This window comes from Canis lupus, chromosome 14 (genome assembly GCF_011100685.1).
Source record: "Canis lupus familiaris isolate Mischka breed German Shepherd chromosome 14, alternate assembly UU_Cfam_GSD_1.0, whole genome shotgun sequence".
Classification (NCBI taxonomy): Eukaryota; Metazoa; Chordata; class Mammalia; order Carnivora; family Canidae; genus Canis; species Canis lupus.
Window position 1 is genome coordinate 17,871,303 of NC_049235.1, and position 16,783 is coordinate 17,888,085.

The 16,783-nt window shown below is 35.7% G+C and overlaps 1 protein-coding gene across 9 annotated transcripts in view; it reads left to right on the plus strand.

The window, feature by feature from the left end:
* ANKIB1 (ankyrin repeat and IBR domain containing 1) overlaps positions 1–16,783 on the plus strand; it is a 239,213-nt gene that overhangs the window by 150,659 nt on the left and 71,771 nt on the right. For all 9 annotated transcript variants that reach the window (XM_038556785.1, XM_038556781.1, XM_038556779.1 and 6 more), the window contains one exon: positions 10,182–10,482. In XM_038556785.1, the coding sequence (XP_038412713.1) occupies positions 10,182–10,482 (301 nt within the window). The remainder of the gene's footprint in view (positions 1–10,181; positions 10,483–16,783) is intronic.

The following is a 16,783-nucleotide window of genomic DNA, read 5'->3' on the forward strand; positions in this document are numbered from 1 at the left end:
TACTTACCAGCTATGAAAAAATTGCAGGGAATGGTGCCTACATCAAAGTTTTCAGCTCTAATTAGCTAGTTTGAATTGAAAAAACATGCATTTGCCTTATCTAGTCATAATCAGATTTGAGTTTCCTTCCTTTTTTTTTTTTTTAAATATTTTTTCTTTATTTATTTATGATAGTCACACACAGAGAGAGAGAGAGAGAGAGAGAGAGAGGCAGAGACACAGGCAGAGGGAGAAGCAGGCTCCACGCACCGGGAGCCCGACGTGGGATTCGATCCCGGATCTCCAGGATCGCGCCCTGGGCCAAAGGCAGGCGCCAAACTGCTGCGCCACCCAGGGATCCCGAGTTTCCTTCCTTTTAATGGGGTTCATTTACTTGAAAAGACTTCTTCTAAAAGCAAAACAGGGCAGCCCCAGTGGCGCAGCGGTTTAGTGCCGCCTGCAGCCCAGGGCGTGATCCTGGAGACCCTGGATCGAGTCCCACGTCGGGCTCTCTGCATGGAGCCTGCTTCTCCCTCTGCCTGTGTCTCTGCCTCTCATTCTCTCTCTGTATCTCTATGAATAAATAAATAAAATCTTAAAAATAAATAAATAAATAAAAGCAACACATTTCCTTAAAACCAAAAATACTAAGAAACTTAAAATCTCCAACAAGAAAGCATCAGTGACAGCAAACACATTTATGTGAAGATTCCTACCACATTACATGAGAAATAAATTTTATATTTGCTAGTTTATAAAGTGAGAGAAGCAGAGGGTAGTTCGAAAACAAATTTAGTGTTTTTAGAAGTAGATTATGCAGCTATGAAAGTCTGATGCCGGAAGAGGAGGACTTTATTTACATAGTGAAATAAAATTCATAAAGCAGTATTCAAAGCTCTTTAGAACTTGATAAAAAAAGTTTCAACCTATTTTATATTTCTTTTAATACAAATTGTTGTTCAAATTAAGCTGTTCTTTTTGGTTTCTTTGAAACGTCATGTGTGCTTTGTCCTGTGCATGCTGTTTTCTCTGCTAGGAGTCCCCTCCCCAACTCCTCTCAGCTTTCTCTTTCTTATCTAAGTCTTAACCTTCCTTCAAAGCAGGATTTATCTATCTTATTAGCCTGTCCCAACCCAAAGGAATGTCAATCTTTTTTTTTAACTTCTGTGGGATTTTATGTATGTATTACTTATTTGGTATATACTACATATCATTGTACTTTAAAATTTTGTATATTTCTCTCCACCTCAGTTAATACTTCTTTTAATGTACCTCTTTTGTACTTCTAGCATCTAGCATAATATCGAACACAAAGTTAATAACAGTTTTATAAATCATTGCACAAGAAAATATTTTAGGATCAGGATTTGTGAACAAAAAAATTCCATGAATGAATTAAGTCATCAGACCCATGACTTTATCAAGTAGGCATCTCTGTAACTTTTCTTTTTATTAAAAATAAAATAGATATTTATTGGCTTAGTGTTTCCATAACCTCTCCTGTTTGCATTTATTTTTTGTTTTCATTTCTCTAAAGATACCTACTTAGAAGCCACCTCCAACTCATCTTGTTGGAAATTTTGTATTTTCCCCCCAATTGAGTTTTCCCTACATTAACGATACTAACATGCTGTGCTAAGATAATGGCAAATGTTTTGAGTGCTTACTGTTTTCTAGGCACTATTAACAGTGTCTACATGCATTCTCTCATATAATCCTCATTACAACTCTGGAGGTAGTTTACTCTGCATTTTAGAGGTGAGAAAACTGAAGCACAGAAAGATTAAGCAACTTGTCAGATCTCTAGCAGCTTATAAGTGACAAAGCTAATTGCCCAAATAGATGAATGTAAGCTTTAGGCTTTTTAACCACTGTGATAGCCTCTTATCTCTATAGTCAGATAAACCTATGTGTTAGGGCTGTGTAAACCACTTACTAGCAAGGCAAGTTATTTCATCACTCTGGGCTTAAGTTCCCTTATCTATAATATAGATATCTGTTACATACAGCTTGTGGGACAATTAATTAATGTGTTATATATCTATCATGCTGCCTAGGACACAGTATGTTCTCAAAAATGTTATTACTTCTCATTTCTGTAATCCTAAATATCTTCAAATCATCCTTGACTTACTCTTCCCCTTTACCTAACCTGCTACTAATACAAAGTTCTCTAAGTTTTATCTCTGGAATTCATTTCTTTCCATTCCCATTGCCCCAAACTTAGCTCACTCCTCTCAACCTGTGCTTGATTTTCAACATTAAAAATATCTGATTCCTAAGTGTTCTTTTTGCAAGCCTTTTCCTCTCATATTCTCTTGTCCAGATTAATCTTGCTCAATTATATCCTTTTTAATGTTTTTTCCATTGTGACAAAACTGTAACAATACCCTATTGTCTGCTTTATTCTCTTTGGCTTCCAAAGCTCCCTTGACCTTGCCCTCATTCTACCCAGTCAGCCCGATTTCTCATTACTCTCAAACAAGCTCCTATAGTGAGGCTGGTTGACTTCTTCCGTGCTCTCCCCATCTTTAGAAATGCCACCGCCTTAGAGCTTTATTTGTGTTGCTCCTTGATTCTCAAATGTCTTCTTTCTCTTCTAATTGCCTCTCCTTTAAGTCCTAACTTGGTTTCTGCTTTGTTCATGAATTTACCTCTAACTACTCTGACCTGCAGTATTTTTTGTTTTCTGAAATCCTACAACTTAGATTTTAAACCATCTTATTATTATTAAACTTCTCTTCTCCACTCAACTGTAAAGATTGTAAATACAATGCTAGACACTTAATAATGTTTTCAATAAATTAAATATTGAATGCTTAATCTATTAAAGCTTTTTTTTTAATTTAAGTATTTTCAGTGAGATTACAGAACTTTTAGCTTGCTAACATTGAACACTATGATGATATTTAAAGCAAGTCTAAAACTTGCTTGGAATACTAAAGTAAAATATATTTAAGTATTGTTATTACTAAGATAATATGTATTTTTAACACAAAAGAAACCAAGTAGCAAAATGTTTTTTAACCATTTATAGTACAGTTTACAAATATACTTCCTAAAATTGGAAAACACTGTTAAGAAAGTTATCAAACAAGCATGTCTAAGGACTTAGAGATCCTGAGACTTTCAGGAGGTACACAAGGTCAAATCTGTTTTTGTACTAATACTTGGGTGTTATTTGCCTTTTTCACTGTGTTGACATTTGCAATGTAAGTACAAAAACTGGAGGATAAAACTGTTGATGCTTGTAGATGAATTAAGACAGTGGTAGTCAGTCTTACAAGTAATCATTGTATTCATCACTGCCTGCCACTTTCAGTCAAAAAAAAAAAAAAGCCAGCTTCACTTATCAAGTATCCTTGATGAAGCAGTAAAAGTTATTTTTTTAGTAAAAGTTTTTTTTTTTTTAATTAATCTCCATCTTTGAGTACACATCTTCTTAATAGTCCATATGACTGATGGGAAGAATACCTAAAGCACTTCTGAATACTGAAGTATATGATAGCTTTGAATAAGAGCACTTTGCTATTTGAGTCTAAGTTGAACCACAGCTTTTTCATGAAACACCATTTTAAGCTAAAAACAACAACAAAAACTGGTTATTTGGACTAGGATACGTGGCTGACATTTTCTTGAAAATGAATTATGTGAGCCTATCAATTCAAAGAAAAGCTGTTGCTAATGATAAAACTTGAGCTTTCAAATGAATATTCAAATTTTGAAAAACTTGTATCACTACCTCTATCTTGGCAGCTCCCAGATACTTACAGACTTACGATAAGATTGGCATTGTTATAAACTAACGTGATTTTCTAAAATATTATATAGTGAAAAGTGACAATGTCTAAAAAATCTGCATAACTCAGTTAATCGGTATTTTTGGAAGATAGTATGTGATTTTTAAAAATTACACATGGGTAAAAAAATATATTCAAATGAAAAGTAGACCGGTAGACTTTAATGTAACGGAGTACAAAAAGTTCACTGATGTGTTTCAGATTTTACATTGCAAGTAATCTAAGAAATGGCCACTTGTTGAATTTTTGGTATACTATCAAATATGAATATTTATAGTTCTCTGAAAAAGCATTTTAAAATACTACTCCTTTTTCTAACATTATAGAGGCTGGATTTTCTTCATATGCTTTGAACCAAAAGAACTTATCACAACAGATAGAATACCATGAGAATTCATCTTCTGTTAGCTAGACATTAAAAGAAATTTAGTTTTTTTCATTTTAAGTTGTTAAGAATATTTAATGTGTAATGGGTTTTTTAGTGAATAATTTTTTTTATTTTTTTATTTTTATTTTTATTTTTTTTAGGATTTTATTTATTTATTCATAGAGACAGAGAGAGAGAGGCAGAGACACAGGCAGAGGGAGAAGCAGGCTCCATGCAGGGAGCCTGACGTGAGACTCGATCCAGGGTCTCCAGGATCACGCCCTAGGCTGCAGGCAGCGCTAAACTGCTGCGCCACCGGGGCTGCCCAGTGAATAATTATTTTTTAAATGTCTGTTTTAATTTTTATCTTTTTTTTTTTTTTATGATAGTCACAGAGAGAGAGAGAGAGAGAGGCAGAGACACAGGCAGAGGGAGAAGCAGGCTCCATGCACCGGGAGCCCGACGTGGGATTCGATCCCGGGTCTCCAGGATCGCGCCCTGGGCCAAAGGCAGGTGCCAAACCGCTGCGCCACCCAGGGATCCCTGTTTTAATTTTTAATATGATAACTGTCAATATACATAGCCCCACATAAACAAAAATTCTTAGGAAACTTCCCTAATTTTTGAAGTTGTAAAAGAGGGACACTGGGGTGGCTCAGTAATTGAGCATCTGCCTTTGACTCAGGTCGTGATCTGGGATTGAGTCCCTGCATCAGGCTCCCTGCGAGGAGCCTGCTTCTCCCTCTGCCTATGTCTCTGCCTCTCTCCCTGTGTCTCTCATGAATAAATAAATAAAATCTTTTTAAACAATTAAAAATAAAAATAAATAAACAATAAAGTTGTAAAAGAGACCTGTGACCAAAAAGTTTAAGAATTGCTGATCTGTTCAATATTCTTGACTCTTCTAAGCAGGAATATATCTGTCTTTTTCTGTCATGTGGTTATCATTCTATTGAATGAGTATTTAAAGTCCTATAGGAAATATGACATATATTCTCTTTAATTACCAGTTTGGACTACTTTTATGATTTGGCCATATGTTTTATACTTAACTTTGTACTTATATGTTTACTTTATACTTTCAATTTCAGCCTAAAGTTTTGGAGTATTTTCTTCTTTGTTTCCTTAATTGTTTGGAGAGATCAGTGGCTTATAATTTCTTTATTAAAGCTTTTTAACATCATATACTAGAATCAGAACAAATTATTGTTCTCTTTTCCTAAGAATACACAACTCTGATTTCCTAAATCTATATATTTTGTTTTTCAAAAATTGATTTAGATAAGAAAATAACAAATTATATTAAATGTTTAGTTGCTTTTGGAATTAAGAAATTACTCCGTTTTTAAAAGATGTTATTTGTTTATTCAAGAGAGAGAGCACATGTGAGCTGCAGAGGGACAGAGGGAGAGGGACAAACTGCGCTGAGCGTGGAGCCCAATGCGGGACTTGATCTTACCACCCTGAGCCAAAACCAAGAGTTGGACATTTAACCAACCGAGCCACCAAGGCATCCCACGAAATTACTCTTCTTAACACTGTCATGTAGAATAAGGTTAAATAGCATTTACTCATCAGCATTAAATAAAATAGCAAATCTGTTTTAATTATTTGTGTTTTAGATAGCTTCAAATATTTCATTGTATTTACCCTTGGTAGACTTCCTAACAAACTAATGACCATTTTTTCTCATGATGCCTCATTTAATCTGAGGTACCTGTCTATGGCTTCAGTATAATCCCTGACTCAGCTTGGCTAGCTTCCTAATGCTTGAAATACATGGATAGACAAAGGTATATATACTTAGTCAAGGACCTGGTAGCCATAGAAAGCCTCCATGTGGAATAAGACCTTGCTTTTATCACCATTTCCTTTACCTTTATGGTACGTGCAATAGCAGGCATAACTTTCCTCTTTTTAGGCAAAATAATATGGTAAAAGTAGTTTACAGTTTAGCAGCTAGTTTGCATTCATATCTCTCTGAACCCAAATGCTGTTTATTTACATTATACCACATCACAGTGCCTCCTTCATGAGAAACTAAGTCCATATTCATAAATAGTTACTACTTAATGTAGTAAAAACACTATTAGACTTTGCAATCAGTGTGTCCTAGTTACGAGAAGTCATGTATAAAATGAGAATTATAGGGGATCCCTGGGTGGCTCAGCGGTTTGGTGCCTGCCTTCGGCCCAGGGTGTGATCCTGGAGTCCCGGGGCTGAGTCCCACATCAGGCTCCCTGCATGGAGCCTGCTTCTCCCTCTGCCAATGTCTCTGCCTCTCTCATTCTCTCTCTCTCTCTCTCTGTGTCTCTCATGAATAAATAAATAAAATCTTTAAAAAAACAAAAAAAGAAATAAAATGAGAATTATAATACTTATTCTGTAAATTTTACAGAGTAGCTTCTTTGCTTCTTTAGAAATAAAAAGGGCCTGTCTTATAGTGTAAATAAAACATAAAACCTTCTTAATTAATATCAAGCTTTGAGAATTAAAAGAGTTTCTAATTCTTGATTTCTGTTTTTTAGCTCTTATGTTTTAGGAGTTACTAAGTTCTTCTAATGGGTTAAACGGATTTAAATGAATTAAAATTCTCCTCTCCTATCCCTCCTTGCCTACAAACTTCATACAGACAGAAACTTAATTTGTTTTCTTCACAGTATGCCTAAGTTTTAAAATATTACCTGCCAAATAACAACTGTTCAGTACTTGTTGCATGAAAGAGAAGAGTTAAAAGGAACTGAAGTTACATGTATGTGTTAGTGACTGGGAGAATAGGAGTGTTGGTGGCAAGAAATTGAGCCTCTGGCAGAGCAGACTGTTATTTTGGAGGGAACTCAGTTGAATGTGAGCTGATAGAGAAATGCAAGAGAAAGGATCCTAGAAGGATTTAGAATATGGTCTAGAGGTCAGATGAGAAGTCAGACAGGATGATAGAGCATTAATGATTACCACAAAAGTAGTATTACCACAAAAGTAGTAGTAGAAGTTCTTTAATAGAACTATGATTTCACCACCATTGTCTGTCATTTGGTTCTGATAAAAATTTATAGTTTACAAAGTATATTCATAGAAGCCACTGAAAGATAAATGGCTTTGAGAATAGATTTGTTCTCTAAAAGAAATATGAAGAAGAAAATGGATTCAAGAACTGAATTTGCTTCCAGTAAGGGGTTAGGAAGTGGAGCTATCATCATGGGTAAAGAGAAGTTGTGCTAAAAAAAAAATTAAGAGATATTTGAGAAGGTGTGTACTTATGGAAACCAAGGTTATAGAACAGTCAGGATATAAATGAATAGTCAGGAGTATCTGAGTGGCTCAGTCAGTTAAGGTCTGCCTTTGGCTCGGGTCATAATACATTGGAAATGGGAATAGGAAGGGCTAGATAAAAGTGGCTTATATAGAATCTTACAGAATCTGAATTAATTTTAATAATTTCTTCCTAATTTAAAGTTTTAAGAAAATGAAACATTTTTGTTAATGATTTCCTAGAAAAAGCTTTAATTTTGAACACATTTTAGAGTATTGTTTTAATTTTGGTTATCCGCTACAATCCCATTATAATTCAACCATTATAAATACATATTATCATCAATTGTTAACAGGAAAATATTGTATGTTTTCCTTTTTTTTTTTTTTTTTAAACTATTAGGCAACATTATGGTCATTTCAACAAACAAAACTATCCATGTTCCTTCCTCCTTTAAACAACTGTTAGAATTATTCTGTGTTCCCTTCTAGTTTGAGCTAAACATCTATAGACTTTGTAATGACTATAAATTTTTACTTTATAGATATTCTTATTTATGTTTCCCATTTCTCCTATAAACCAGACATTTAAGTAATTCCAAATTTTTCTATTTAGAGTAACAGTGTTGAATGTCATTGTTCCTATAGATTTTTATTTCCTTGTTTTTAAAGATTTATTTATTTACCTTAGAGAGAGACAATCTGTGCATGTGCCTGTGTCCAAAGCGGCGAGTAGCACAGGGGAAAGAGAGAGAATCTCCAGCAGACTTCCTGCTGAGGGAGGAGCCCAACATGGGGCTCAATCCCACAACCCTGAGATCATGACCTGAGCTGAAGTTAAGTCGGACACTTAATTGACTGAGCCACCCAGAGACCACAGGATTTTTATTTCTTTTAAGTTATTTCCTTTAGTATAAATTCTCAGAAGTATAGATTTACCTGGTCAAAGGATATGAAATAGTTGTTAATGAGCTATTTTTTTTTTTTAATTATGCCCTTGTTTTTATTTATTTATTTATTTATTTATTTATTTATTTATTTATTTATGATAGTCACAGAGAGAGAGAGAGAGAGGCAGAGACACAGGCAGAGGGAGAAGCAGGCTCCATGCACCGGGAGCCCGACGCGGGACTCGATCCCGGGTCTCCAGGATCGCGCCCTGGGCCAAAGGCAGGCGCCAAACCGCTGCGCCACCCAGGGATCCCTAATGAGCTATTATTATGTAATTTGCCTGAGATCACATAAAGAGTGACAGAATCTTTGGGGTGGAAGCATTATTCTGCCTACCATACTCACCTATAGTATAGAAAGATAGAAGAATGTCTGATTTGGCTCTAATTGTAGTTTCCCAGTAGGAAGAGTTAGGGTATGAGAAACTGACATAGTTATTATAAGTAATGATAATTTATTTGTTTTTGTTCCAGAGACTCCAACATCTACTTTCAGGACAGTTCAAATCAATGTAGTGCTAAAAACCTAATGGACTGGTTTTGAAGGGCTCTACAGCTGAGCTCTCTAGACTCCTGAATGATAAGAACAGGAAATATCCAGAGTTGTCTGGGACCTTCTACTGCCTTAAAACCTCTTACACAACCTTTTTCTCATAAAAGCCTTCCAGCTTGACTGACTCATTCCAATTGATGAGTCCATCCTAACTCCCTTATGGTCATTTTTTTCTGTCAGACCCATATGTCTAAGTCGAAACTAACCTAAAAACAATCCAGATGTACCTAGGGGTTAGTTTGGCTCTGCTGTCTTCCCATTTCTGTTCTGTACTTCAGCATAGAAATGCAAATGATTTCAGCCCTCCACAGTAAATGTAGGCACTCATCTCCAGATATGGGACTTAGACTCCCATTTCATAATGTATTTGTGTGTTTTCTAGTATAGGTTAACTGTATTATAGCAGGTTTTTTCCAACTCATTTTCCAATAACCTATTGAAGCCACTGAATTGGCTCACCTGTTAATCCTATAATCCTAACTCAAGGATGTATTAGGGAGCTAGGCATAACAGATCTAGGTTTGTCATTAGTTAAGGGAGCTCACCCAGATTTACCATTGGTAAAGGCTACCACTTTGGAATTAGATCTTGGTCTTTTAGAACTAACCACAACTTAATCACTTCATAAAATATTACACTGTGTAAATAGTGCCAGCCAATGACCTTAAAGTAGAAAAATGTTTTCTAGATTTAAAAATTTGTCCTAAAAAAAATAAATAAATAAAAAAATAAAAAAATAAAAAAATAAAAATTTGTCCTAGACTTATGCACTACTTGCTATGCTTATACTAATTGTCACCATCCTTATGAAGTAAAGATGTAACTAGAAATTGGGCAAAACAGTAAAGAAAAAAGTTGGTGTAGAATATTTATTTAGTAATGCACCCTTAGGCATTCATGTAATTGACATATGAATCTCATGTGGCCCTTCCTATTCCTTTCCTTCCTGTATCCCTTCCTTTTTTCTTCACTTTTCCTTTATTTTTTCTTCATTTTCTTTTCTCTTTTATCCCTCTTTTATTAACAAATACTGTAAAGATACTCAGCTTTCTTTTTCTTAGTATTTTGTTCTGGAATGGAATTTTTTTAACTGTAAGAATTAGTCATTCAGCTTATTGTGAAACAGGACATCAATAGACATTAACAGCTTAGAAATAGAGTTTATTTTTTAAATTTATCTTTTGTAAAAAAAAAAAAAAAAAATAAAAAATAAATTTATCTTTTGTGTGTTCTCAGTTCAAGACAAGAAGACACTGGTTTTCATTTTTTCTTTACCATTTTAGGACGTTTCTTTTTGGTAGAGATGGAAATCCAAATAAAAGGAATGTGCACAATGAAACATCTATGCATTTGTTATGTATGGGACCTCAAATTATGATATCTGAAGGAGCCCTTCATCCTCGCTTAGCACGGCCTGCAGAAGATGATTTTAGAAGAGCAGATTGTCTGCAGATGATCTTAAGATGGAAAGGAGCAAAACTTGACCAAGGAGAATATGAGAGAGCAGCTATTGATGCCGTTGATAACAAAAAAAACACACCCCTACACTATGCTGCTGCCTCAGGGATGAAAACCTGTGTTGAGGTAAAACTTGTTTTTTAATATCCTGCATTCTGTAAAATTTGTGTCTTGGTAATATGTAATAATCAGAGTTTGCTTTGCTTATCTTAACATTTACTTTAGTCCTTTTTGTCCTCTTTGTGTTTCTAAAAGAATCTGGATCCCTTTTAAATTCCCCTGTTTAGGGAAAAATTAAAAACAAATCCATAGTTAAACATAGTTGGGAATAAAATGGAATCAAGAGCAATTAAAAATTGGCTAACATTCCTGAAGATAACAGTCATCAATTAAACACTTGTTGCCTAAAGTAATGGTTCTAGTAGAGATAAATTCTACTTTTTGGCTGATTTTTTTAGAAGCCAGTTTATACATATTGGATATGGCAAATCTTAGCAAGTGGGACTGGTAGCTGTATTACCTAGAATTGATCAGTTTCCTCCACAGGGGATAAGTATTAATGAATATATTTATTTTGGTCTTTTAAAAAACATTTTAATTTAAAATTACAATCATGGGGATCCCTGGGTGGCTCAGCAGTTTAGCGCCTGCCTTTGGCCCAGGGCATGATCCTGGAGTACCAGGATCAAGTCCCATGTTGGGCTCCCTGCATGGAGCCTGCTTCCCCTCTGCCTCTGCCTGTGTCTCTGCCTCTCTCTCTCTCTCTCTCTCTGTCTCTCATGAATAAATAAATAAAATCTTTAAAAATAAAATAAAATTACAATCATAATGATGATACTAATTTTTGCTCAGTGAAAGAAATCGGTGCTCGGTTTATTCTGAATTGACAAGCCTGATGATTTGCTTTGTGTGAATGTGTATGATTTAACTTTTGATCTGTCAGCATATTGCATTCATAAACTCATCTTTGGTGACTTTTCATTTTTCTGTATTCAGAAGAGCTCTTGACTTAATGTAGAATATCCCAAATAAAGCCCTATAAATACCTTGGTTGCATTTATTCTAGTTTTCCTTGACAAATTCCAGCATATCATTTAGTCTATGTGAAGTTATCTTTATCTCTTACATATACTTGACTGTACACTTGCCCAGCCTTCCTTTTTTTTTTTTTTTTTTTTTTTGGCCAGCCCTCTTATTTATCTCTGTTGACCACTCTCTAACACCAGGTGATTGTGTTGAATTCTCACTTTGGTGTATTTATCAGAACTTCTTAAGTAGGAAAATCTGGTGTTTCACAAATATTAATGATTCAGAGTTATTTAAAAGATCAAAGTGACACAAAGAAGAATGGGTTGCAGTTGTTTGAAAGTTGAAAATGCTTCTATGTTAAACATTTATTAAGGACAAACTATAAATTAAGCCCCTCTAATTCTACTTTTTTCATATTTCAGAGAATCATTCCAAAGGTTAACAAATTTTTTTCTGTGAAAGTCAAATAGTATTTTAGACAACTGCTCAACTGCCATTGTAGCCTGAAAATAGCCATGACAGTATATAAACAAATGAGCATGGCAGTGTTGTGATAAAACTTTGTTTATGGACACTCCCACTTGACTTTCTTATGATCTCCACATGTCATGAAATACTCTTTTGATTTTTCTTTCAATCATTTAAAAATGTGAAAACAGTTCTAGTTCGTGGACTATACAGGAACAGGCAACAGGCTGGATTTGGCCCACAGTTTGCAGTGGACCCCCTATATTATGCAAAGAATTAGAAGAGGAAAGCAGAGATGACTCCACACTTCAGAAGCTTATTTTAAATATATAAAACAACATTTGTGAAGCAAGGCCTATATGCTTTAATTATACAAAGAATTTTAAAAATACTATGTAATAGATGCTCAATGCACAAAAATAGAACTCTGTTAAACATAAATTTTACAAGCATTCAGTACAATAAATAACACTTTTCTTAGTTGTTGAGGGTTTTGTTTTGTTTTTTTTTTCTATTTCTTTAGAATAGAGATGGACTTTGGAGAATGATGGGTTAGGTCTATTAGCATGGCCCAATTAAAAGCCCAGTGATTTTTCTTTCCTTGGCAGACCAGAGCCAGCCTAGTCATTAAGCCTCATTTTATTTATATTCGTGTTTTTCCTGTCATAGTGATTCAATAAATGGTTGATGTGTGGAGGTTTTTGCTTTTGATGGTGTTTCATTCTTTGTGAAAAGCATTTTTTTAAATGAACATTATCTTAGATATTTCCTATGCACCCCTGTCTTAGTTGTTTATTCAAAGCTTTAAGTGTGGCTGCTTATTGTCAGATCAAATAGAGGCCACTAGAAAACTAAAGGTGGTAAGTTACTTAATTATATTGTGTTGTTGGCACCTGGAGTTTTTGTTTTTGTTTTTGTTTTTTTTTTTGGAGTTTTAAAACTGAAAAGAATACAGATATTGTAGTCCCAGCTCAACAACTAAATAACTTTGCCTGAGTCTCGGTTTTCTGATATTTAATGAACAAACTTATGACCTCATTATTACCTTCAAAATAGCAATGATGTTAAGGGCTATATTATTCATTAATTTGGGCAGTCAATGTTACAGGCATTGAAGGGAAAGGAAGACCATTTTAATTTTACTTATCCTGGATGATTTCATGAGTACTAGTATGATTTGACTGGGTAAGATTTATATTTGGAGGAGGATACTTAAAATGTGCCCCTCAGACCTGCAGCATCATTTACTCTTGGGAGCTTGTTATAAATATGAAATCTTGGGCCCAGTAGGCCTCCAGATTCCAAATCAGAATCTCTGGGGTAGACTCCCAAGATGTTTTAAGAAAGTTCTACTGGTTATTTGTTTACATGTCAGAGTTTAAGAAGCACTGTTCTGGTGGCTCAGTGGTTGAATGGCTGCGTTTGGCTCAGGGCGTGATCCCCAGGGTCTGGAGATTGAGTCCCACATTGGGCTCCCTACAAGGAGTCTGCTTCTCCCTCTGCCTTTGTCTCTGCCTTTCTCTCTGTGTCTCTCATGAGTAAATAAATAAAATCTGAAAAAAAAAAAAAAAAGGCACTGTTCTAGGTCTCAGACATAGGCAGGTTAAGGTATTTTGCAGAAGAATAAGACAGATGACTTAAAAGATAGAGGCTATACCAAGTAGAAAATACTAAATGTTAAGGTCAAGAATTTGGAATTTATAGAAATTTGAGCTGTTGAAAATTTTTGATTGGAGAAGTACTGTTATGAAAGTAAATACAGTAAGATTAGTGTAATGGTTGTTATATAGAATAGATTTGAATTAGGATACTTGTAAAAAAGTGTTTCTTGAAGCCTTACTATGCAGAGAATGGTCCTCAGACTGGCATGGACATCAGCTATTTAGAAACTTTGGAAATGTTTAGGCCTCATTCCAGACCAAATGAATCTGAATCTATAGTTTAACAAAACCCCAAGGTGATTCATATTCCCATTAAGGTTTGAGAAGCCCTGGCTTAGAGCATAGTCAGTGAGACACCTACAGTGGAATCATACACTTTTTGTAAAAAGTACATATGTCTAATCCCCACCCAGGTTCCCCCCAATATGACTATCAGGCTATCCAGATGATTCTTATACAACTTGAAAACCTTTGTGCTGTGGGCAGCCCAGGGTGGCTCAGCGGTTTAGCGTCGCCTTCAGCCCAGAGTGTGATCCCGGAGACCTGGGATCGAGTCCCACGTCAGGCTCCCTGCATGGAGCTGCTTCTCCTTTCCCTCTGCCTATGTCTCTGCCTCTCTCTCTCTCTCTCTTTCTTTCTCTCTCTCTCGTGAATAAATAAAATCTTTTTTTTAAGATTTTATTTATTTATTCACGAGAGACAGAGAGAGAGAGAGAGAGAGAGAGAGAGAGAGAGGGGCAGAGGCATAGGCAGAGGGAAAAGAGAAGCAGGAACCATGCAGGGAGCCTGACATGGGACTCGATCCCTGGTCTCCAGGATCAGGCCCTGGGTTGAAGGCGGCACTAAACCGCTGAGCCACCCGGGCTGCCCGAATAAATAAAATCTTAAAAAAAAAAAAAAAAAAAAAGAAAAGAAAACCTTTGTGCAGGAATAATAGTTATAAACATGGCTGCATAAAAAAAAAAAAAATCCCATAGTGGAGACCTATCTCAGATCAATAAAATTGGAATTTCTGAGGTTGCAGCCCATACATTAGTACTTGAAACTTCTCCAGATGATTCCAGTGGGTAGCCAAGGTACATTGAAAACCAATGTACTTGCTAGTGGGAGTAATAAGCATTAGATTATTGCACCAATTCTGGTAGGAACTGATAAAGAGCCTGGGTTTTGGGGTGTATTAGAAATGGAAAGAATGAGGCAGATGCAAGGGACATTCTGAAGACTTGGTAGCATTTGGTAACTTGGTCATTTGATACAAGGAAGCAGGGGAGACTAAGGGTTGAAAATGATGGAGGCTTTAGGGGTACCTGGCTGGCTCAGTCAGTAAAGTGCAGGATAAGCACAGAGCATGGGACTCTCATGAGTTCAAGCCCCACGTTGGGTCTAGAGCTGACTTAAAAAAGTAAAATGTATGGATAAAAAAAAAAACGATGGAGGCTTTAAAACGTTAATATTGATGTTAAGCTATCTTTAGGTGATAATGGTTAAGCTATCTTTAGGTGATATAATTTTTCTTTCATTTGTTTTCTACATTTTATATAACAATCTGCTATCGTTATTTGTAATTAAAATAAAATAAATTACTTTTAAGTAGAATGAGCATGGTTTTGAACCTGGGTCACTTTGAAGCCTGCTGACAATTAACCAGACATTTAAAAAGAGAGATGAGGTAAAGAAATTGGTTGAAAGGAAGGAAGATTGTATTGAGTTTTCATTCAGAAGAGTGGAGATTGAAATCGTATTCAAGCTATTGAAAATTAGTACTAGGGCAGCCCAGATGGCTCAGTGGTTTAGCGCCACCTTCGGCCCAGGGCCTGATCCTGGAGAACCAGGATCCAGTCCCATGTCAGGCTCCCTGCATGGGGCCTGCTTCTCTCTCTGCCGCTCTCTCTCTCTTTCTCTCTCTCTCTCTCATTAATAAATAAAAATAAAAATCTTTAAAAAAAATTAGTACTAGTTGTTTGGAAGTAAAGAATACAGATTGAGAATTTCAGTGTCATCTGCATAGAGTTGATAACTAAAACAAGATAAGGTAGAGATGAGAAATCTAAGGAAAAGATTTTAGATTATAGACAAAATTACAGAGTTAAAGTCACAGCACCCATTTGGAAAATGCCTATGTTTAAAGGGGGTGAAAACAAGAAACAAATAGAAAAAGAAGAAAACTGAGAATACTGTCAGGGGTGCCAAGAGAAGATTTCAAGGAAAGAGGTAATCAGTCATGTGAGATACTGCTGCAAAGAGGTAAAGCAATTAAAAGAGCGAGAAAGGCTGTTGAATTAGAGAGTATTAATGATTTTCAGAAACAGTGAAATGGTCAGGATAGAAGTCAGACTGCTGGGAATAATTGAGTCTTTTGCTGAGGAAGTGGAGAGACAGTCACTAATTTGAGCAATGTGGCTGAGAAAGAAAGGAAAATATTAGGAAAGTAACTGGGAGGATAACAATTACGGTAACACCTGTGCCAGGAGCCAGTAGCAAGAGAGTGAAGCTAGAGGGGTAATGGTGTGCTCAAGGTCATACAGGAAATAGAGATGACGAAATGGTCATTTTCAACTAGAACAGACTTCAACGGTCATCTTGTTTTGTAACATCTTTCCTCAAGATTATATAAGCCTTATTTCACAGATGAATCTGTGTAAATTGAGACTTAAAGAAGTTAATTGATTTGTCCAGAATTACCAGCCATTTAGATTATGGATCAAAGGGCTGGGGAGGGATTTGTCTTGCATATGCAAGGAGCTGCCCTACCCCTCGTCCTCTAGGATTATAAATGGAAAGGAAGGCAAAATAAATGAACAAATGTGCTGAGATAGTGATAATTAGATGTTTCTTTTAAGGTAGAACACTTTATGTACGACAAGTATGCAAGAAAGGCTAAAAATCACATTTGAATGAAGTACTCAGTTCTCCTGGCTTTAAGAGTGAGGAAAATGGTAGTTACAATGCTTTGGTTGAAATTACCTCTTCAGAACCAATTGTAATTCCCTTAGTAGATAAAAGCAAAACACCTGACTTTTTGCCGCATCAATTTCACCGATAACCCTACCTAACACATCTTTCACTTATTGGTGTTCCCAACCTGATGCCCCAAATGTCAGCAAGCAGAAACACTTTAAGTGCTGTTCCAGTGTCAAACAGTACTACTGTTAGCTAGCTTCTGTGCCAGAGTATATACATGTTGATTTTCCTTGCCAAAACAAATGCTACAAACATGGACCCTGCATTTCATCACCTGTTACAAGTTTCCCTCCAGGTGCCAATTGCAT